The sequence below is a fragment of the Protomyctophum parallelum genome, assembly GCF_964188405.1.
Source record: "Protomyctophum parallelum genome assembly, chromosome: 9".
Classification (NCBI taxonomy): Eukaryota; Metazoa; Chordata; class Actinopteri; order Myctophiformes; family Myctophidae; genus Protomyctophum; species Protomyctophum parallelum.
This window is the reverse complement of record NC_139706.1, coordinates 33,578,307-33,601,831: the sequence shown is the minus strand read 5'-3', so window position 1 is coordinate 33,601,831 and position 23,525 is coordinate 33,578,307. Positions and strand designations below refer to the sequence as shown.

The window sequence follows — 23,525 nt, the reverse complement described above, 5'->3', positions numbered from 1 at the left end:
CGGCCTTTACTGCATGTCTTCCCCCATCTCTCTCCCGTTTCCTGTCAGCCTACTGTCTGTCCCTTCAAAAAAACAATAAAAGGCGTAAGCCGCAAAAAAATATCGTAAAAAAAAAAAAAGAACCGCCCCACCGAGCAGTTGGCGTGAGGTGACAAGTTGGCGGGGGAATAAAATAGGGTGAGCATGTTTTAAGGCGAGCCTTCCAGTTACCGAAGCAGCTGCCCGGGCCGATTGTCTATATAGGAAAAATTGCCTTTTTTATGGGTACAAAATAATTGTCAAACCACAGCTGCTCTGTCCACCCTGATTCAATACAAAGGTTATGTCATTTTGTTTCCCCCTCCTGATATGAGTGGTAGGCTTATACTTCATTGTCAACAAGAATTAAAATAACTGTCGCAGTCAACTCAAAAGTCTTCAGAGTGTAATTGGGTGACATCCTAAAAGGCATAACAATAACAAATGATTGTCACGACTGAAACAAATCGTATTGTATCTAATCTAAACACTGAATAACACACAAGCAGATGGAAGCAAATGTGTTTCCTCAACATTTCAGAAAGTTTACATTCCCCACCCAGAAGAGAACTTCCCCCAGCTGAAAACAGCAAGGTGCTCTTCAAACGGTTATACAACATGTTGAAATGGAAAATATAAATATTGCAACCCTGTGCGAGATCTCTCTGATAATGATTGGGGAATAGAATTAGATAGTTCCCATAAGCTCTTGCTTAAGTTCTTTCTAACATCCGTTATACAGTATGTCATATATTACGAATGATGTGTTAGAAATAACATGCTGTCACTGTGAATGTTAGCATATATTATTAAGTCACAGTCAGTGACTGTTATCAGAATAGAATGCTATGATTGTATTACCTAGCGCAATTACTGTATGTATACCAATCACAATGATATTCGAATTGGTGATTGTATTTGTTATACTGTGATTGGCATCATCATATTGTACTAGCCCAAGATTTAGAATTGTACTGCGATTTGATAGGAGCGGCTGTTAACAACACCAGAGAGCCGAGGCAACATAAAGACAGCCATTCACACGGACGGTTAATAATTCAAAATAGTTTACCGGTATGACTATGAACAAATGTGAACAAACCGGTGTATCCGATTTGGATGAAATCAGATCAAAATGAAATGACGTCTTCCGTCGCCGTGGAAACGGCGTCTTCGGCGCAGATGTTCTAACGGCGACAGAATGCGTAGCTGTCCTCGCAAATGCCACTTTTTTTCTTTCACAATGCCAACACATACCCAATCCGTTATCCGATCCGATTCTTGGGCAGACGGACACTCACATTGCGATAGCCGCAGATCAGTGTAAGCCTGGGACCGAGGCTACTCAGGCTAGCCGTATGTTTTGTTGTTATTAAAACAGGAAGACAACCCCGTCTTCCTGTGACTGTCTATCTCCAACAATACTATAGCCTGGCTACATTTTAGAAATGCACCTATCACCATTGTTGGAGTAGCCTATAGTATGCAGCCCATGTAATGCGTAAGCAGCGTAACAATAAACGCATCGATGAATGAATGAATAAATAAATAAACGTTTGTTTCTGACGGGGTTCGAACTTTCTCCTCCGTTTGTCGGCATAAAGTTCCCCAGTCATGGAGCGTATGCCTACTACATTGAGCCATTCTAGCCATGACATTTTGTAATCATAATCAAATCATAGGTTATAAAAGAAGCCATCACAACTCAAAACGAACTGGGAACTAGATCAACTTGAAATCTCTTTCGTCACACCGATTTCCAAAACGGCTGTTTAATAAGCCTACAGAATTGTTTTTAACATCACCATCTCACCATCATCACCTATATAAGTTCACCTTATGGTAATTAATGTTATACAGGCCACATAGAAGTAGTAAATATGATGCATGATAGGTTAAAGTAACAATTTCTTTATAACATGACCTAAATATGCCCAAAAGCTACACTGACGTGACTTGGTCAGTCAATGTGCTCCAAATTATCAAAGCGAATGGTGTTAATGTTTCAGTTTCACACATAATATTCTGCCCATTTAAAGCGTCAAAATAAACGCATCATGAACGGATGACTGAATAAATAAATAAATAAATAATTGTCAACATCTCACAGGATTCGAACTCCTCCCAATGTCAGCAGGAGCACACCAGTCTGAAGCATAGCCCAGTGTGCCATTATGTGCACTTCATCTCTGAACAGTAAATAACTCATAGAGTACAAATCCAGTTATCACAACTCAAAACAACAGACAACAGAATAGATTAACTTGAGATATCAACACCACTGAATGACTGAGGCCCCTGGCTCCTCTGTCTATAGGCCTACCTTTATTCCTTCTATCCCAATTTCTATTTGGTCTTTGGCATCGTTTTTGTTTTCAAAAAGCAAGATTCTGTAGGCTACCATGTTTTTTTAAATATTTTATTTGTTCTCACTTTCTGATTGATTGATTGATTGATTGAAATATTTATTTAACAGTTTGCAGAAACTCTGTCGTCGATCCTAAGCCATTCCAGCCTGTCAATGGGCAGGGGTGAGGTGGGTTCTGGGGGTGAGGCCAAGTAGGAGCCTGACCTGTTTTGGGAAGTCTGGAGCCTAGTTTGGCTGAATGTGTCATTTCCAACTCTATTGTCGGCGCATGGAAACTAAGGGCTACTAATATATACTATTCTCTGCCTATCGGGACGTAACTCGGACGGCGCTGAGTCGGGTCTGGTGGCCGTCGCAACGCTCGGCACGGCGACTCGCTCGGCTAGCGCCTCGCTCGGCGGTGCCTCACGTGGCTCAAGGCCACCAGACACGGCGCGCCTCCGTCATTGACATCAGTGACATTATCACATACTGAAACACTGAGTATGCCAGTATACCCATATTGGCCCTGTTGAGGTGCCGATAACAGATAGTGTGTATAGAATGGCGCACGTTGCTTCTGACTGGTGCACAGGTGCTGACAGTTCAAAACTTCGAATCCCATGATGAGAGCCTTTTATTTATATTAATCCATCCGTTGATGCGTTTATTTTGACGCTTTAAATGGGCAGAATATTGTGTGTGAAACTGAAACATTAGCACCATTCGCTTTGATAATTTGGAGCACATTGACTGACCAAGTCACGTCAGTGTAATGTGGCTTTTGGGCATATTTAGGTCATGTTATAAAGAAATTGTTACTTTAACCTATCATGCATCATATTTACTATTTCTATGTGGCCTGTATAACATTAATTACCATAAGGTGAACTTATATAGGTGATGATGGTGAGATGGTGATGTTAAAAACAATCTGTAGGCTTATTAAACAGTTTTGGAAATCGGTGTGAATCTGCTGAGATTTCAAGTTGATCCAATTCCCAGTTCGTTTTGAGTTGTGATGGCTGCTTTTATAACCTATGATTTGATTACGATTACAAATTGTCATGGCTAGAATGGCTCACTGTAGTAGGCATATGCTCCATGACTGGGGAACTTTATGCCGACAAACGGAGGACCAAGTTCGAACCCCGTCAGAAAAAAACATTCATTTATTTACGGTATGTATTTATTCTTTCATCGATGCGTTTATATTGACGCATTACATGGGCTGCATAGTTAATGTATGTGACACATATGTTTACTCATAGTTGCATTTATAAAACGAATTGTTGTACATAGACAGTCACAGGAAGAAGAGTGTCTTCCTGTTTCTCAACAACAATCACAACAACAAAACACAGGGCTAAAGGGTGTGCAACCACAACGCAATGTGAGTGTCCGTCCGTCTCCCCGACGCTTCTTAATCCAAACCAGAATCAGATCGGTATGTTTTGATAAGTTGGCATTGACGAGGACAGCTACGCAGTGTAGGGTCCGTGTAGGACCACAATGGAACATCAGCCGTTACTAGGACGACGGAGACGCCATTTCAAGTTGATCTGGTTTCACGTTAATCTTTGTCACCGGCTTCCATCAAGCGAACTTTGTTTACATGTCACATCATGAGTGAGTGTACACAGTCTATGGTGTACACACAACCAAGGCAGACAGACAGTAGCAAACGTTAATCGGCGGCAATGAGTCTTTCTGCACTATAGGACACACAATTAAATTAAGGTTTATATAAGAAATGATAACGTTGAGCTGTGTGATTAAAGCTATAAAGCTAACAACAACAACACCAACACTGTAATGCCGGATGTGTAGCCATGCTACGTGTACGTCAGCACCAGCGACACACAACAACGCAGACAGTCACACATCGTCCCCGACACCACCGTCCACGACACTCACGCTATTGACGTCCAGGACCCACTTGCCCGGTTCCGAAACGGCATTTGACGTCCCGAGAACACCCATTAGAAGCAGCAGCAGCCTGGCCCAGCACACAGAGCTCGCCATTTCTAGCAGCCGCCAGCCAGGAAACAGCGTCCCCGGAACACAAATCTAGCAAATCGAGCTAATCTAGTGAGCTAATTTAAGACTTCCGGTGGACGATCTCTTCAAAATAAGAGTCCCCTCTAGAGTATTGAAAAAAAGTTTAATTTGCACATTAAAACTACAAATTAAGCATTTAAATGATGCTATATGATGCTATAAGACACACATTATGTTTCTGTGTAAGAATAAGTAATTAAATCCTTATAATAATAATAATAAAGTTATCTAAATGGATAAATGCTATTCACTGGAGTGCATGGACTTTATAAAGTGGACACTGGACAAAAGACGGCTCCGCAAGGCAACTATCTGGACATACCCACGCGTTCGGGGAGATGTCCTATACCACACCCCACTCTCCGCTAAGCGGGAGAGGTGTGAAATTCACAGCAGCAGACCTTCTACTGGGGTCAAGGGCCAAGGCTGACAAAAAGTACCGTTTCCGGACCCAGAATGGACACTGGACAAAAGACGGCTCCGCGAGGCAACTATCTGGACATACCCACGCGTTCGGGGAGATGTCCTGTACCACACCCCACTCTCCGCTAAGCGGGAGAGGTGTAAAATTCACAGCAGCAGACCTTCTACTGTGGTCAACGCTGAAAAAAGTACCGTTTCCGGACCCAGAATGGACACTGGACAAAGAGGCCTCCGCGAGGCAACTATCTGGACATACCCACACGTTCGGGGAGATGTCCTCTACCACACCACACTCTCCGCTAAGCGGGAGAGGTGTAAAATTCACAGCAGCAGACCTTCTACTGGGGTCAAGGCTGACAAAAAGTACCGTTTCCGGACCCAGAATGGACACTGGACAAAAGACGGCTCCGCGAGGCAACTATCTGGACATACCCACGCGTTCGGGGAGATGTCCTGTACCACACCCCACTCTCCGCTAAGCGGGAGAGGTGTAAAATTCACAGCAGCAGACCTTCTACTGTGGTCAACGCTGAAAAAAGTACCGTTTCCGGACCCAGAATGGACACTGGACAAAGAGGCCTCCGCGAGGCAACTATCTGGACATACCCACACGTTCGGGGAGATGTCCTCTACCACACCACACTCTCCGCTAAGCGGGAGAGGTGTAAAATTCACAGCAGCAGACCTTCTACTGGGGTCAAGGCTGACAAAAAGTACCGTTTCCGGACCCAGAATGGACACTGGACAAAAGACGGCTCCGCGAGGCAACTATCTGGACATACCCACGCGTTCGGGGAGATGTCCTGTACCACACCCCACTCTCCGCTAAGCGGGAGAGGTGTAAAATTCACAGCAGCAGACCTTCTACTGTGGTCAATGCTGAAAAAAGTACAGTTTCCGGACCCAGAATGGACACTGGACAAAGAGGCCTCCGCGAGGCAACTATCTGGACATACCCACACGTTCGGGGAGATGTCCTCTACCACACCACACTCTCCGCTAAGCGGTAGAGGTGTAAAATTCACAGCAGCAGACCTTCTACTGGGGTCAATGCTGACAAAAAGTACCGTTTCCGGACCCAGAATGGACACTGGACAAAGAGGCCTCCGCGAGGCAACTATCTGGACATACCCACACGTTCGGGGAGATGTCCTCTACCACACCACACTCTCCGCTAAGCGGGAGAGGTGTAAAATTCACAGCAGCAGACCTTCTACTGGAGTCAAGGCTGACAAAAAGTACCGTTTCCGGACCCAGAATGGACACTGGACAAAAGACGTCTCCGCGAGGCAACTATCTGGACATACCCACGCGTTCGGGGAGATGTCCTGTACCACACCCCACTCTCCGCTAAGCGGGAGAGGTGTAAAATTCACAGCAGCAGACCTTCTACTGTGGTCAACGCTGAAAAAAGTACCGTTTCCGGACCCAGAATGGACACTGGACAAAGAGGCCTCCGCGAGGCAACTATCTGGACATACCCACGCGTTCGGGGAGATGTCCTCTACCACACCACACTCTCCGCTAAGCGGGAGAGGTGTAAAATTCACAGCAGCAGACCTTCTACTGGGGTCAATGCTGACAAAAAGTACCGTTTCCGGACCCAGAATGGACACTGGACAAAGAGGCCTCCGCGAGGCAACAATCTGGACATACCCACGTGTTCGGGGAGATGTCCTCTACCACACCCCACTCTCCGCTAAGCGAGAGAGGTGTAAAATTCACAGCAGCAGACCTTCTACTGGGGTCAACGCTCAAAAAAGTGCTGTGCCTTGGGGCATTGACATGAAATCACTTTCTCTACGCAAGCTAAGTCAGGTCAAGGAGTTACCTCTAGCTTTGGAATGGGTGTCACTTGTGTGCGTTGATTGCATCTGTCTGTGCATTTATGCATTTGTTTGTCCTGACGAAACTTGATTATTTCTCGACTGTTTATTTTCTCGTATGACACGACATAGAAACTACTTGTGACTACTGTCTTTGTGTGCTGTCGAGCGGATGTTCTTTGCATCAGCTCAAAGGTATAGCCTGCTGTGTCATTCGATTCATTTGTCCAGATATGCCATTTATGATCTTTAAGGATGTACAATGACGCATATGGTGGCCTGTCGAAAAATACACACATACTGGTCAAAGCATACTCATTTTGGTGGTACAGACAGGATAAATTGAACGTTTTTGGAATTTTTGTGCCAGCTCTTAACAGGAGAAGTAAGGTATGTGGGCTGTTAATTACTTCATATGTTGATAAGCTCTTTTCCTGCTGACATGTTTCACATTGTTCAGATTGAGCAGGTAATATTTGTGCAATAGTGTCTAAGATGCCTTTTTGTGACACGTCAAGTGGCTGCACTATGAATTGTGACATGTTCTTTGTAGATGGTAAGGCCTTGTCACCACATTGAGTACAACTATACAGACTAAGACTTTTCAGGCAAAGCAGGTCATCTCCAAGGAAAGGAGACCGAAGTGTGTATTCTACAAAGCTGTTTAATATGGTGCATACTTCTGTCCTAGAACATTTCTGAGACACTAATGACACTGATGTGTTGGCTAGATTGAATTTCTCAAGTTTCCGTCTAAATGTTGAGTCCTGCGCTGCTGCTTCTTCAAGCCGTGTGTGACATTTTTTGATAGCAGATGTCTGTTGTAGAAATGTTAGAATTGGTAATGGTATAGCTTCACACATATTGTCATTTAGACTTTCATTGCATAAAACCACATCATCATCATCTTCTTCCAAATTGTCCTCCGTTATTGTTCTGTTAATTGCTTTCAACTGTCCAGGCACAGAATGTACAGATGTCTGTATGTTTTGCTTGAACAACTGTGTGGACACCACACATACTCAACCAAACTACTAGTTTGTGTATAAAATCTAATGGGTCATTGTGCATTCCTAAGGCCAAGTAAGATGCTATTCACTAGTTGTTGAGTGACACCACAGATTGTTTTGCAATCAAATGTGTGACCTGGATTTTGAAAAAACGCTTGAATGAGACCTGCTAAATTCCCCGGCATAGATGACAACTGAACCATCGAAGTAGGTGTCAATGGTTTCAATTTATCTTGTACTACTTGTAGATGCAGTATACCCACGCGTTCGGGGAGATGTCCTGTACCACACCCCACTCTCCGCTAAGTGGGAGAGGTGTAAAATTCACGGCAGCAGACCTTCTACTGAGGTCAACGCTCAAAAAAGTGCTGTGCCTTGGGGCATTGACAATTATTTAATTAACAAATTAAATAACCTTATTTTATTCTGAAGGTAACCGGATGTCTTAAATTAGCTAGCTCTCAGACAGGAAGTTCTAAATTAGCTCATAAGACGGAGCCAAATATCTGTCTGAGAGTGGAGCCTGCCTGGCAAATGACATGGGGGGGTCCTTTTTGTGGGCTTGGCCGAAAGTGGGCGTTACCAAAAGGTGGGTGTGGCCATGGCCGCCAGAAGTCTGTCAGATTTTGACAGCTTCAAATTAGTGTTAAACATAATATAACCCAATTGACTCCAGTCCTCTCTGTTTAATATATCTATAATGAAACTATATAAACTATGCATATACCATGAAGTGCTATGACTACTAGCTCTGGTCCATAGCTCTAATGCGTTTCATTTAGAGCTATGTTACTCTAAACTTCCCCGCTCGCATGAATGCAGACCAGCCTCTACTCTTTGGCGTAAATAAAAAGAACGTTTTTGCTACACATAAAAACAAAGGCGAGTTGTGTCATTAGAAAGCCTACTTTGGTAATTGGTTCTAGTTCTAGTGAACAGAAATAATAAATAAATAGACTTGGTAACCTAACTGTAGGGAGTGCAAACACATTAAAGAACCTGGGGGTTATCATCTATGAAAAGGCAACACAATGAGCAGAAAATAAAAATGAACCATGTAAATACAACAAATTGAGCAGAGCACTGCAGGGAGTTGAACCCCATTCCGGTAAACCAGAAGTACCACAACCAGTGCCTTGGTTTTTGTTTTGTTTTACGAGGTCCATTCGTTGAAATGTAAATTTTGCATTGCAACGGTAAAGTAATTTCACAATTGACATTGTAGGCAATAATTAATAACGGTATGGCACCAGGCCAAAGCCATGGGGATAGAGTATATGTTTTGCACTCTGAGTGAGTGTGTGTGTGTGTGTCCGTCAGTTTGTTAACAGCTAATCTCCAGCACCATTAACCCGGTCGATGCCAAATTTTGCACACACACTCCCTGGATGCCAACGATGAACCTCTGTCCCAAATTTTCCAGAACGGCCTGTATAGCACCACACATTTTTGTATGCCCTCCGAGACTATGGACTATAGCCTTTCGCTTTTCCGCGATTTAACCTTTTTTCAAATCGTGAACAATGATGAAGAATCGCGCACTATAGCATGCCACTTAATGACCTTGGGGTCATCAAGGTCATTGATATTGATCAATAACCTTGAGCAGTATAAATGACCTTCAATAAGACTAGTAAATGACCTTGACCAGTATAAATGACCTTGACAAGTACAAATGACCTTGACCAGTATAAATGACCGTGACCAGTATATGACTGACCAGTATAAATTACCTTCATGAGACTAGTAAATGACCTTGACCAGTATAAATTACCTTCATAAGACTAGTAAATGATCTTCACCAGTATGAATTACCTTGACCAGTATGCGGTCCGTGACCATGGACTATAGCCTTTCGCTTTTCCTTGATTTTCACCTTTTTTTTAAATCCTCAACAATGATGAAGAATCGCACACAATAGCGTGCCGCTCAATGACCTGAGACCATGGACCAATGAACCATGTAAATATAACACATTGAGCAGGGCACTGCAGGGAGTTGAACCCCGTTCCGGTAAACCAGAAGTCCGACACCAGTGCCTTAGTTTTTGTGTTGTTGTTCATTTACAGGTCCAGGTGTGCATACGCATGTGCGCCTGTGCGTGTGTAGGTGCATTTGTGCATGTCTGTGCACGCTTCAATGACCACTGTTGGACCCCATGGGGATCAAGGACCTCAGGGAGCCACCCATAATTCACAACGGTCACAGCGAACTCTGTTGCATCACAACTGGTGGCCAACAGTCGTAACCAACACCGCCACCGACCCACAGGAGAATACCATCGCACAGTGGTATCAGACCAACCACAATCAGCCAGCCCTCAAACCAAACCCTTCGACCTAGAAGAACTCGAAACTGCAATGGGAAAGTTGAAACCCGGAAAAGCAGCAGGGATTGATGACATACTGGCAGAAATTATACAGCACCTGGAACCTAACGCAAAGACCTGGCTCGTAGGGATGCTGAATACATGCATGGCACAGAAAACCATCCCTTCTGTCTGGAGAACGGCCAAAGTGGTTGCAATCCCTAAACCTGGCAAAGACCCATCATCCCCAAAGAGCTACCGACCCATTTCCCTCCTCTGCATCACCTACAAGAGAGGCTGCTACTCCAACGCCTCATGCCACTCATAGACACCAAGCTGACTAAAGACCAAGCTGGTTTCCGTCCCGGCCGCTCCTGTGCTGGACAGAGCTCAACCTCACCCAACACATTGAGGATGGGTTTGAGGGAAAACAAATAACTGGAGCAGCAACTGGAGGGCGAAGCAAGCACGCAGGCAGCTTGTGCCTGCCTGCGTGCCTGCCTGCCTGCCTTCCTCATGTGGAAGCTGCGTAGTTGAGTTTGTGTGTGTCTTTCTTTTTCTGTCTTTCTTTCTTAGGACGAAGATCAAGGTAGACGCCGTTGGAAGGCTCAACACAAGCCGATGCCCCTAGAGATCCATCCCAAAGCTTCCCTCAGGGAGCCCAGCAAGCCAGCTAGCCAGCAAGCCCGCCCAGTCAGCCAACGCAGCCAGCCAGCTCCGCCAGTCAGCCAGTGTAGAAAGTCAGGCTGCCAAGCCAGCGCACATCAGCCCTTGCAGTCAACCATTGTAGCCATACCAGCCTTGCTCAGTCAGCTCAGCCAGGCCTCTCTCGAGGCCTGGCTCTCTGTCTGCCTGGCCCGGTCTGCCCCGCCCTGCCTTGCAGCAACAGAACCAGCCTTGCTGGCAAGCCAGCCAGCTCAGAATACGAGCTCAGCAAGCCAGCGCAGCTGGCAAGCACGCAGTTAGTCTAAACCAGTTTCAGACCGGCAGGCCAAGGCAGACAGACAGGAAGACCGAGGCGCCTAGGCAGGCAGACAGGCCAGGAAGGCAACGAAGTGCAGGCAGGGGGACTATCCGGCCTAAGGCTGCGCTGCAAGGGTTGGAGCCTGGCTTGCTCCTGCTGGTCTGGGCTGAGTGGCTGTGGCTGCACAGTAAGGCTGCAGTAACCTAGTCTGGGCTTGTTGCTGCACTGGCTTGCTCAGCTCGCATTCTGAGCGGGCTGGCTTGCCAGAAAGGCTGTTTCTGTTGCTGCAAGGCAGGGCAGGGCAGACCGGGCAAGGCAGACAGAGAGCCAGGCCTCGAGAGAGGCCTGGCTGAGCTGACTGAGCAAGGCTGGTATGGCTGCAATGGCTGACTGCAACGGCTGATATGCTCTGGCTTGGCAGCCTGACTTTCTACACTGGCTGACTGGCGGAGCTGACTGGCTGCGTTGGCTGACTGGGCAGGCTTGCTGGCTAGCTGGCTTGCTGGGCTCCCTGAGGGAAGCTTTGGGATGGATCTCTAGGGTCATCGGCTTGTGTTGAGCCTTCCAACGGCGTCTACCTTTATCTCCGTCCTAAGAAAGAAAGACAGAAAAAGAAAGACACACACAAACCCAACTATGCAGCTTCCACCTGAGGAACCGAGACGCGAAAAAAGAACTGAGCGTCACTTGGGATGGCCACAAACTCTCCAACCATACCCACCCCATGTATCTTGGAGTTACACTGGACAGGACACTCTTCTTCAAAAAACACCTGGAGAACATAAAAGCCACGGTCAACACCCACAATGACATCCTGTGAAAACTAGTGAACTCCAAGTGGGGTACCACAAACAATCCGTGCAACTGCCATGGCCCTGTCTTTCTCTACAGCAGAGTATGCCTGCTCAAGCTGGAGCTGATCACGTCACACCAAATTGGTCGACACAGCCCTAAATGACACCTGTCGCATCATCACGGGATGCGTCAAGACAACACCTGTCCCTGTCCCAGCACCTGTTTACATTCGAGGGTCGCCGGTCCTCTCGAACGGAACAGTTTAACGTCATGCCCAGGACGAAAAGATATAGAGAACACCAAAATGACAAATAACAGCAGGAAGGCATGGGCCACAATCCACCGTCTTGGCAAAGACCACACCACCCATAATTCACAACGGTCACAGCAAACTCTGCTGCATCACAACTGGTGTAGGTATTGGATGGAGTCCGCACACCACAGGTATAAGAAAGACGTTCTTTATTGAAATACTGACAACGTTTCGATCTATTTGATCTTCATCAGGTCATGTGTACACAAAACATACACTTTTATACTAAGGGAGTGCCCCCATTAAACAATCAAAATACCACATTGTGGTGCCCCTCCCATCACTGCAGGTGTGACACGTCAACCCTGAGTGAGTAGGTGGGGACTCAGACATATTGATGTAAATATAGTCTGTTCAGAAATTTTAGTGCCTCTCATAGAGCTTGTAGGTGATGCAGGAGGGAAATGGGTCGGTAGCTCTTCAGGGATAATGGGTCTTTGCCAGGTTTAGGGATTGCAACCACTTCGGCCTTTTTCCAAACAGAAGGGATGGTTTTCTGTGCTATGCATGTGTTCAGCATCCCCACAAGCCAGGTCCTTGCGTCAGGTCCCAGGTGCTGTATCATTTCTGCCAGTATGCCATCAATCCCTGCTGCTTTTCCGGGTTTCAACTTTCCCATTGCAGTTTCACGTTCTTCTAAGTCGAAGGGTTTGGTTTGAGGGCTGGCTGATTGTGGTTGGTCTGATACCACTGTGCGATGGTATTCTATGTGAGTCGGTGGCGGTGTTGGTTACAACTGTTGGCCACCAGTTGTGACCAAGACCGCCACCGACCCACAGGAGAATACCATCGCACAGTGGTATCAGACCAACCACAATCAGCCAGCCCTCAAACCAAACCCTTCGACCTAGAAGAACTTGAAACTGCAATGGGAAAGTTGAAACCCGGAAAAGCAGCAGGGATTGATGACCTACTGGCAGAAATGTTACAGCACCTGGGACCCAACGCAAAGACCTGGCTTGTGGGGATGCTGAACACATGCATAGCACAGAAAACCATCCCTTCTGTCTGGGAAAAGGCCAAAGTGGTTGCAATCCTTAAACCTGGCAAAGACCCATTATCCACAAAGAGCTACCGACCCATTTCCCTCTGCATCACCTACAAGGCTATATGAGAAGCTGCTACTCCAACGCCTCGTTGCCACTCATAGATACCAAGCTGACTAAGGACCAAGCTGGTTTCCGTCCCAGCCGCTCCTGTGCTGGACAGAGCTCAACCTCACCCAACACATTGAGGATGGGTTTGAGGGGAAACAAATAACTGGAGCAGCATTCAGAGATCTCTCTGCTGCCTACGACACTGTCCAACACCGCACAATGGTCAGGAAAAGCCTCCTCAACAACAGGCGCTTCTATGTCCAGTTAAATGATGGAAAGCCCAAAAGAACGGCCTCCCACAAGGTAGCGTGCTCGCCCCCCTCCTTTTCAATATCTACACAAACGACCAGCCACTACCCAATGCCTAATGCCAGCATTTCATCTACGCTGACAACCTCTGCATTACGACCCAACAAGCAGACTTCCAGAAGATTGAGTCTGTCCTTGAAAGTGCCCTCCAAGAAATGTCAAGCTACTACAATACAACCACCTGAAACCCAACCCATAGAGAACACCTCACACACACATAATTTCCTTTCGTGGCTGTTTACATTCGAGGGTCGCTGGTACTCTCGAACGGAACAGTTTAACGTCATGCCCAGGACGAAAAGATATAGAGAACACCAACATGACAAATAACAGCAGGAAGGCATGGGCCACAATCCACCGTCTTGGCAAAGACCACACCACCCATAATTCACAACAGTCACAGCAAACTCTGTTGCATCACAACTGGTGTAGGTATTGGATGGAGCCCGCACATCACAGGTATAAAAAAAAACGTTCTATATTGAAATACTGACAACGTTTCGATCTATTTGATCTTCATCAGGTCATGTGTACACAAAACATACACTTTTATACTAAGGGAGTGCCCCCATCAACCAATCAAAACACCACATTTTGGTGCCCCTCCCATCACTGCAGGTGTGACACGTCAACCCTGAGTGAGTAGGTGGGGACCCAGACATATTGATGTAAATATAGTCTGTTCAGAAATTGTAGTGCCTCTCATAGAGCTTGTAGGTGATGCAGAGGAGGGAAATGGGTCGGTAGCTCTTCGGGGATAATGGGTCTTTGCCAGGTTTAGGGATTGCAACTACTCCAGCCTTTTTCCAAACAGAAGGGATGGTTTTCTGTGCTATGCATGTGTTCAGCATCCCCACAAGCCAGGTCCTTGCGATAGGTCCCAGGTGCTGTATCATTTCTGCCAGTATGCCATCAATCCCTGCTGCTTTTCCGGGTTTCAACTTTCCCATTGCAGTTTCACGTTCTTCTAAGTCGAAGGGTTTGGTTTGAGGGCTGGCTGATTGTGGTTGGTCTGATACCACTGTGCGATGGTATTCTATGTGGGTCGGTGGCGGTGTTGGTTACAACTGTTGGCCACCAGTTGTGACCAAGACCGCCACCAACCCACAGGAGAATACCATCGCACAGTGGTATCAGACCAACCACAATCAGCCAGCCTTCAAACCAAACCCTTCGACCTAGAAGAACGTGAAACTGCAATGGGAAAGTTGAAACCCGGAAAAGCAGCAGGGATTGATGACCTACTAGCAGAAATGATACAGCACCTGGGACCTAACGGAAAGACCTGGCTTGTGGGGATGCTGAACACATGCATAGCACAGAAAACCATCCCTTCTGTCTGGAAAAAGGCCAAAGTGGTTGCAATCCCTAAACCTGGCAAAGACCCATTATCCCCAAAGAGCTACCGACCCATTTCCCTCCTCTGCATCACCTACAAGCCTATCCCGTCACACCAAATTGGTCGACACAGCCCTAAATGACACCTGTGGCATCATCATAGGATGCATCAAGACAACACCTGACCCTGTCCCAACACCTGTTTACATTCGAGGGTCGCCGGTCCTCTCGAACGGAACAGTTTAACGTCATGCCCAGGACGAAAAGATATAGAGAACACCAACATGACAAATAACAGCAGGAAGGCATGGGCCACAATCCACCGTCTTGGCAAAGACCACACCACCCATAATTCACAACGGTCACAGCAAACTCTATTGCATCACAACTGGTGTAGTTATTGGATGGAGCCTGCACACCACCAAAAAAAAGAAAAACAACATACTATAGTATGCCCTCCGTGACCATGGACTTTAGCCTTTCGCTTTTCTGCAATTTAACCTTTTTTCAAATCCTCAACAATGATGAAGAATCGCGCACTATAGCGTGCCACTTAATGACCTTGACCAATATCAATGACCTTGAGCAGTATAAATTACCTTCAATAAGACTAGTAAATGACCTTGACCAGTATAAATGACCTTGACAAGTACAAATGACCTTGACCAGTATAAATGACCTTCACCAGTAGAAATGACCGTGACCAGTATATGACTGTGACCAGTATAAATTACCTTCATGAGACTAGTAATTGACCTTGACCAGTATAAATGACCTTTAGAAGACTAGTAAATGATCTTCACCAGTATAAATGACCTTTAGAAGACTAGTAAATGATCTTCACCAGTATAAATGACCTTGACCAGTATGCGGTCCGTGACCATGGACTATAGCCTTTTGCTTTTCCTTGATTTTCACCTTTAAAAAATCCTCAAAAATGATGAAGAATCGCACACTATATAGCACCGCTCAATGACCTGAGACCATGGACCAATGAATGAAATACAACACATTGAGCAGGGCACTGCAGGGAGTTGAACCCCGTTCCGGTAAACCAGAAGTCCGACACCAGTGCCTTAGTTTTTGTGTTGTTGTTCATTTAAAGGTCCAGGTGTGCATACGCATGTGCCCCTGTGTGTGTAGGTGCATGTGTGCATGTGTGTGCACGCTTCAATGACCACTGTTGGACCCAATGGCGATCAAGGACCTCAGGGAGCCACCCATAATTCACAACGGTCACAGCGAACTCTGTTGCATCACAACTGGTGGCCAACAGTCGTAACCAACACCGCCACGACCCACAGGAGAATACCATCGCACAGTGGTATCAGACCAACCACAATCAGCCAGCCCTCAAACCAAACCCTTCGACCTAGAAGAACTCAAAACTGCAATGGGAAAGTTGAAACCCGGAAAAGCAGCAGGGATTGATGACATACTGGCAGAAATTATACAGCACCTGGAACCTAACGCAAAGACCTGGCTCGTGGGGATGCTGAACACATGCATGGCACAGAAAACCATCCCTTCTGTCTGGAGAAAAGCCAAAGTGGTTGCAATCCCCAAACCTGGCAAAGACCCATCATCCTCAAAGAGCTACCGACCCATTTCCCTCCTCTGCATCACCTACAAGAGAGGCTGCTACTCCCAACGCCTCATACCACTCATAGACACCAAGCTGACTAAAGACCAAGCTGGTTTCCGTCCCGTCCTGTGCTGGACAGAGCTCAACCTCACCCAACACATTGAGGATGGGTTTGAGGGAAAACAAATAACTGGAGCAGCAACTGGAGGGCGAAGCAAGCACGCAGGCAGCTTGTGCCTGCCTGCGTGCCTGCCTGCCTTCCTCATGTGGAAGCTGCATAGTTGAGTTTGTGTGTGTGTTTCTTTTTCTGTCTTTCTTTCTTAGGACGAAGATCAAGGTAGACGCCGTTGGAAGGCTCAACACAAGCCGATGCCCCTAGAGATCCATCCCAAAGCTTCCCTCAGGGAGTACAGCAAGCCAGCTAGCCAGCAAGCCCGCCCAGTCAGCCAACGCAGCCAGCCAGCTCCGCCAGTCAGCCAGTGTAGAAAGTCAGGCTGCCAAGCCAGCGCACATCAGCCCTTGCAGTCAACCATTGTAGCCATACCAGCCTTGCTCAGTCAGCTCAGCCAGGCCTCTCTCGAGGCCTGGCTCTCTGTCTGCCTGGCCCGGTCTGCCCCGCCCTGCCTTGCAGCAACAGAACCAGCCTTGCTGGCAAGCCAGCCAGCTCAGAATACGAGCTCAGCAAGCCAGCGCAGCTGGCAAGCACGCAGTTAGTCTAAACCAGTTTCAGACTGGCAGGCCAAGGCAGACAGACAGGAAGACCGAGGCGCCTAGGCAGGCAGACAGGCCAGGAAGGCAACAAAGTGCAGGCAGGGGGACTGTCCGGCCTAAGGCTGCGCTGCAAGGGTTGGAGCCTGGCCAGCTCCTGCTGGTCTAGACTGAGTGGCTGTGGCTGCACAGTAAGGCTGCGGTAACCTAGTCTGGGCTTGCTGCTGCACTGGCTTGCTCAGCTCGCATTCTGAGCTGGCTGGCTTTCCAGAAAGGCTGGTTCTGTTGCTGCAAGGCAGGGCAGGGCAGACCGGGCCAGGCAGACAGAGAGCCAGGCCTCAAGAGAGGCCTGGCTGAGCTGACTGAGCAAGGCTGGTATGGCTGCAATGGCTGACTGCAAGGGCTGATATGCTCTGGCTTGGCAGCCTGACTTTCTACACTGGCTGACTGGCGGAGCTGACTGGCTGCGTTGGCTGACTGGGCCGGTTTGCTGGCTAGCTGGCTTGCTGTGCTCCCTGAGGGAAGCTTTGGGATGGATCTCTAGGGGCATCGGCTAGTGTTGAGCCTTCCTATGGCGTCTACCTTGATCTCCGTCCTAAGAAAGAAAGACAGAAAAAGAAAGACACACAAACCCAACTATGCAGCTTCCACCTGAGGAACCGAGACGCGAGAAAAGAACTGAGCGTCACTTGGGATGGTCACAAACTCTCCAACCATACCCACCCCATGTATCTTGGAGTTACACTGGACAGGACACTCTTCTTCAAAAAAACACCTGGAGAACACAAAAGCCACGGTCAACACCCACAATAACATCCTGTGAAAACTAGTGAACTCCCAAGTGGGGCGCAGACCCACAAACAATCCGTGCAACTGCCATGGCCCTGTCTTTCTCTACAGCAGAGTATGCCTGCTCAAGCTGGAGCCGATCACGTCACACCAAATTGGTCGACACAGCCCTAAATGACACCTGTCGCATCATCACGGGATGGGTCAAGACAACACCTGTCCCGTCCGTGCCTTTATGCGCTAGCCGGCACCTCCCCCCGCACATCAGACGACTGTTTAACGCTCAAGATGAATGGAAAACACAGGAGATAGACAGTGAAGTCTGGAATGAAATGATAGAGAACACCTCACACACACAGTTTCCTTTCGTGGCCGTTTACATTCGAGGGTCGCCGGTCCTCTCGAACGGAACAGTTTAACGTCATGCCCAGGACGAAAAGATATAGAGAACACCATAATGACAAATAACAGCAGGAAGGCATGGGCCACAATCCACCGTCTTGGCAAAGACCACACCACCCATAATTCACAACGGTCACAGCAAACTATGTTGCATCACAACTGGTGTAGGTATTGGATGGAGCCCGCACACCACAGGTATAAGAAAGACGTGATGCAGAGGAGGGAAATGGGTCGGTAGCTCTTCGGGGATAATGGGTCTTTGCCAGGTTTAGGGATTGCAACTACTCCAGCCTTTTTCCAAACAGAAGGGATGGTTTTCTGTGCTATGCATGTGTTCAGCATCCCCACAAGCCAGGTCCTTGCGATAGGTCCCAGGTGCTGTATCATTTCTGCCAGTATGCCATCAATCCCTGCTGCTTTTCCGGGTTTCAACTTTCCCATTGCAGTTTCACGTTCTTCTAAGTCGAAGGGTTTGGTTTGAGGGCTGGCTGATTGTGGTTGGTCTGATACCACTGTGCGATGGTATTCTATGTGGGTCGGTGGCGGTGTTGGTTACAACTGTTGGCCACCAGTTGTGACCAAGACCGCCACCGACCCACAGGAGAATACCATCGCACAGTGGTATCAGACCAACCACAATCAGCCAGCCCTCAAACCAAACCCTTCGACCTAGAAGAACTTGAAACTGCAATGGGAAAGTTGAAACCCGGAAAAGCAGCAGGGATTGATGACCTACTGGCAGAAATGTTACAGCACCTGGGACCCAACGCAAAGACCTGGCTTGTGGGGATGCTGAACACATGCATAGCACAGAAAACCATCCCTTCTGTCTGGGAAAAGGCCAAAGTGGTTGCAATCCCTAAACCTGGCAAAGACCCATTATCCACAAAGAGCTACCGACCCATTTCCCTCTGCATCACCTACAAGGCTATATGAGAAGCTGCTACTCCAACGCCTTGTTGCCACTCATAGATACCAAGCTGACTAAAGACCAAGCTGGTTTCCGTCCCAGCCGCTCCTGTGCTGGACAGAGCTCAACCTCACCCAACACATTGAGGATGGGTTTGAGGGGAAACAAATAACTGGAGCAGCATTCAGAGATCTCTCTGGTGCCTACGACACTGTCCAACACCGCACAATGGTCAGGAAAAGCCTCCTCAACAACAGGCGCTTCTATGTCCAGTTAAATGACCAGAGGAGTAAATAGAAAGCCCAAAAGAACGGCCTCCAACAAGGTAGCGTGCTCGCCCCCCTCCTTTTCAATATCTACACAAACGACCAGCCACTACCCAATGCCTAATGCCAGCGTTTCATCTACGCCGACAACCTCTGCATTACGACCAACAAGCAGACTTCCAGAAGATTGAGTCTGTCCTTGAAAGTGCCCTCCAAGAAATGTCAAGCTACTACAATACAACCACCTGAAACCCAACCTATAGAGAACACCTCACACACACATAATTTCCTTTCGTGGCCGTTTACATTCGAGGGTCGCTGGTCCTCTCGAACGGAACAGTTTAACGTCATGCCCAGGACGAAAAGATATAGAGAACACCAACATGTCAAATAACAGCAGGAAGGCATGGGCCACAATCCACCGTCTTGGCAAAAACCACACCACCCATAATTCACAACGGTCACAGCAAACTCTGTTGCATCACAACTGGTGTAGGTATTGGATGGAGCCCGCACACCACAGGTATAAGAAAGACGTTCTTTGTTGAAATACTGACAGCGTTTCGATCCATTTGATCTTCATCAGGTCATGTGTACACAAAACATACACTTTTATACTAAGGGAGTGCCCCCATTAAACAATCAAAATACCACATTTTGGTGCCCCTCCCATCACTGCAGGTGTGACACGTCAACCCTGAGTGAGTAGGTGGGGACCCAGACATATTGATGTAAATATAGTCTGTTCAGAAATTGTAGTGCCTCTCATAGAGCTTGTAGGTGATGCAGAGGAGGGAAATGGGTCGGTAGCTCTTCGGGGATAATGGGTCTTTGCCAGGTTTAGGGATTGCAACTACTCCAGCCTTTTTCCAAACAGAAGGGATGGTTTTCTGTGCTATGCATGTGTTCAGCATCCCCACAAGCCAGGTCCTTGCGATAGGTCCCAGGTGCTGTATCATTTCTGCCAGTATGCCATCAATCCCTGCTGCTTTTCCGGGTTTCAACTTTCCCATTGCAGTTTCACGTTCTTCTAAGTCGAAGGGTTTGGTTTGAGGGCTGGCTGATTGTGGTTGGTCTGATACAACTGTGCGATGGTATTCTATGTGGGTCGGTGGCGGTGTTGGTTACAACTGTTGGCCACCAGTTGTGACCAAGACCGCCACCGACCCACAGGAGAATACCATCGCACAGTGGTATCAGACCAACCACAATCAGCCAGCCCTCAAACCAAACCCTTCGACCTAGAAGAACTTGAAACTGCAATGGGAAAGTTGAAACCCGGAAAAGCAGCAGGGATTGATGACCTACTGGCAGAAATGTTACAGCACCTGGGACCCAACGCAAAGACCTGGCTTGTGGGGATGCTGAACACATGCATAGCACAGAAAACCATCCCTTCTGTCTGGGAAAAGGCCAAAGTGGTTGCAATCCATAAACCTGGCAAAGACCCATTATCCACAAAGAGCTACCGACCCATTTCCCTCTGCATCACCTACAAGGCTATATGAGAAGCTGCTACTCCAACGCCTTGTTGCCACTCATAGATACCAAGCTGACTAAAGACCAAGCTGGTTTCCGTCCCAGCCGCTCCTGTGCTGGACAGAGCTCAACCTCACCCAACACATTGAGGATGGGTTTGAGGGGAAACAAATAACTGGAGCAGCATTCAGAGATCTCTCTGCTGCCTACGACACTGTCCAACACCGCACAATGGTCAGGAAAAGCCTCCTCAACAACAGGCGCTTCTATGTCCAGTTAAATGACCAGAGGAGTAAATGGAAAGCCCAAAAGAACGGCCTCCAACAAGGTAGCGTGCTCGCCCCCCTCCTTTTCAATATCTACACAAACGACCTGCCACTACCCAATGCCTAATGCCAGCGTTTCATCTACGCCGACAACCTCTGCATTACGACCCAACAAGCAGACTTCCAGAAGATTGAGTCTGTCCTTGAAAGTGCCCTCCAAGAAATGTCAAGCTACTACAATACAACCACCTGAAACCCAACCTATAGAGAACACCTCACACACACATAATTTCCTTTCGTGGCCGTTTACATTCGAGGGTCGCTGGTCCTCTCGAACGGAACAGTTTAACGTCATGCCCAGGACGAAAAGATATAGAGAACACCAACATGTCAAATAACAGCAGGAAGGCATGGGCCACAATCCACCGTCTTGGCAAAAACCACACCACCCATAATTCACAACGGTCACAGCAAACTCTGTTGCATCACAACTGGTGTAGGTATTGGATGGAGCCCGCACACCACAGGTATAAGAAAGACGTTCTTTGTTGAAATACTGACAGCGTTTCGATCCATTTGATCTTCATCAGGTCATGTGTACACAAAACATACACTTTTATACTAAGGGAGTGCCCCCATTAAACAATCAAAATACCACATTTTGGTGCCCCTCCCATCACTGCAGGTGTGACACGTCAACCCTGAGTGAGTAGGTGGGGACCCAGACATATTGATGTAAATATAGTCTGTTCAGAAATTGTAGTGCCTCTCATAGAGCTTGTAGGTGATGCAGAGGAGGGAAATGGGTCGGTAGCTCTTCGGGGATAATGGGTCTTTGCCAGGTTTAGGGATTGCAACTACTCCAGCCTTTTTCCAAACAGAAGGGATGGTTTTCTGTGCTATGCATGTGTTCAGCATCCCCACAAGCCAGGTCCTTGCGATAGGTCCCAGGTGCTGTATCATTTCTGCCAGTATGCCATCAATCGCTGCTGCTTTTCCGGGTTTCAACTTTCCCATTGCAGTTTCACGTTCTTCTAAGTCGAAGGGTTTGGTTTGAGGGCTGGCTGATTGTGGTTGGTCTGATACCACTGTGCGATGGTATTCTATGTGGGTCGGTGGCGGTGTTGGTTACAACTGTTGGCCACCAGTTGTGACCAAGACCGCCACCGACCCACAGGAGAATACCATCGCACAGTGGTATCAGACCAACCACAATCAGCCAGCCCTCAAACCAAACCCTTCGACCTAGAAGAACTTGAAACTGCAATGGGAAAGTTGAAACCCGGAAAAGCAGCAGGGATTGATGACCTACTGGCAGAAATGTTACAGCACCTGGGACCCAACGCAAAGACCTGGCTTGTGGGGATGCTGAACACATGCATAGCACAGAAAACCATCCCTTCTGTCTGGGAAATGGCCAACGTGGTTGCAATCCCTAAACCTGGCATAGACCCATTATCCACAAAGAGCTACCGACCCATTTCCCTCTGCATCACCTACAAGGCTATATGAGAAGCTGCTACTCCAACGCCTTGTTGCCACTCATAGATACCAAGCTGACTAAAGACCAAGCTGGTTTCCGTCCCAGCCGCTCCTGTGCTGGACAGAGCTCAACCTCACCCAACACATTGAGGATGGGTTTGAGGGGAAACAAATAACTGGAGCAGCATTCAGAGATCTCTCTGCTGCCTACGACACTGTCCAACACCGCACAATGGTCAGGAAAAGCCTCCTCAACAACAGGCGCTTCTATGTTCAGTTAAATGACCAGAGGAGTAAATGGAAAGCCGAAAAGAACGGCCTCCCACAAGGTAGCGCGCTCGCCCCCCTCCTTTTCAATATCTAAACAAACGACCAGCCACTTGAAACCCAACCCATCAAAAACCCAAATATGCAGCTTCCACCTGAGGAACCGAGACGCAAAAAAAGAACTGAGCATCACAAACTCTCAAACCATACCCACCACATGTAACTTGGAGTTACACTGGACAGTTTAACGTCATGCCCAGGACGAAAAGTTATAGAGAACACCAACATGACAAACCCTACACTTAAACCCTCTATATTTAATAAAAAACAATTCTGGACAGGAATCCTGTATTGCAGGGGTGCCCAAAAGGTACATCGTGATCTACCAGTAATCACAAAGGCTGTGCAGGTAGACCATATGGCATGCCCCTGTATATAATCTATCACTTGAATTAAGGTGACTTGACACCAGCTCAAATGTTGCACACAAACATCAGTAGCAAAAGTACAAAGTTATTTTGACAGTAATAATTGCTATAGTGTGTGTTCAGTAACAGGAATA

The 23,525-nt window shown here is 47.4% G+C and overlaps 1 protein-coding gene across 4 annotated transcripts in view; it reads right to left on the bottom strand.

Annotated features, from left to right (window-relative positions):
• LOC310864163 (transmembrane protein 87A) overlaps nucleotides 1–4,429 on the bottom strand; it is a 62,265-nt gene extending 57,836 nt beyond the window's left edge. For all 4 annotated transcript variants that reach the window (XM_083772747.1, XM_083772744.1, XM_083772745.1 and 1 more), the window contains exon 1: nucleotides 4,283–4,429. In XM_083772747.1, the coding sequence (XP_083628873.1) occupies nucleotides 4,283–4,390 (108 nt within the window). In that variant the 5' untranslated portion in view covers nucleotides 4,391–4,429. The remainder of the gene's footprint in view (nucleotides 1–4,282) is intronic.
• Nucleotides 4,430–23,525: the final 19,096 nt, after the last annotated feature.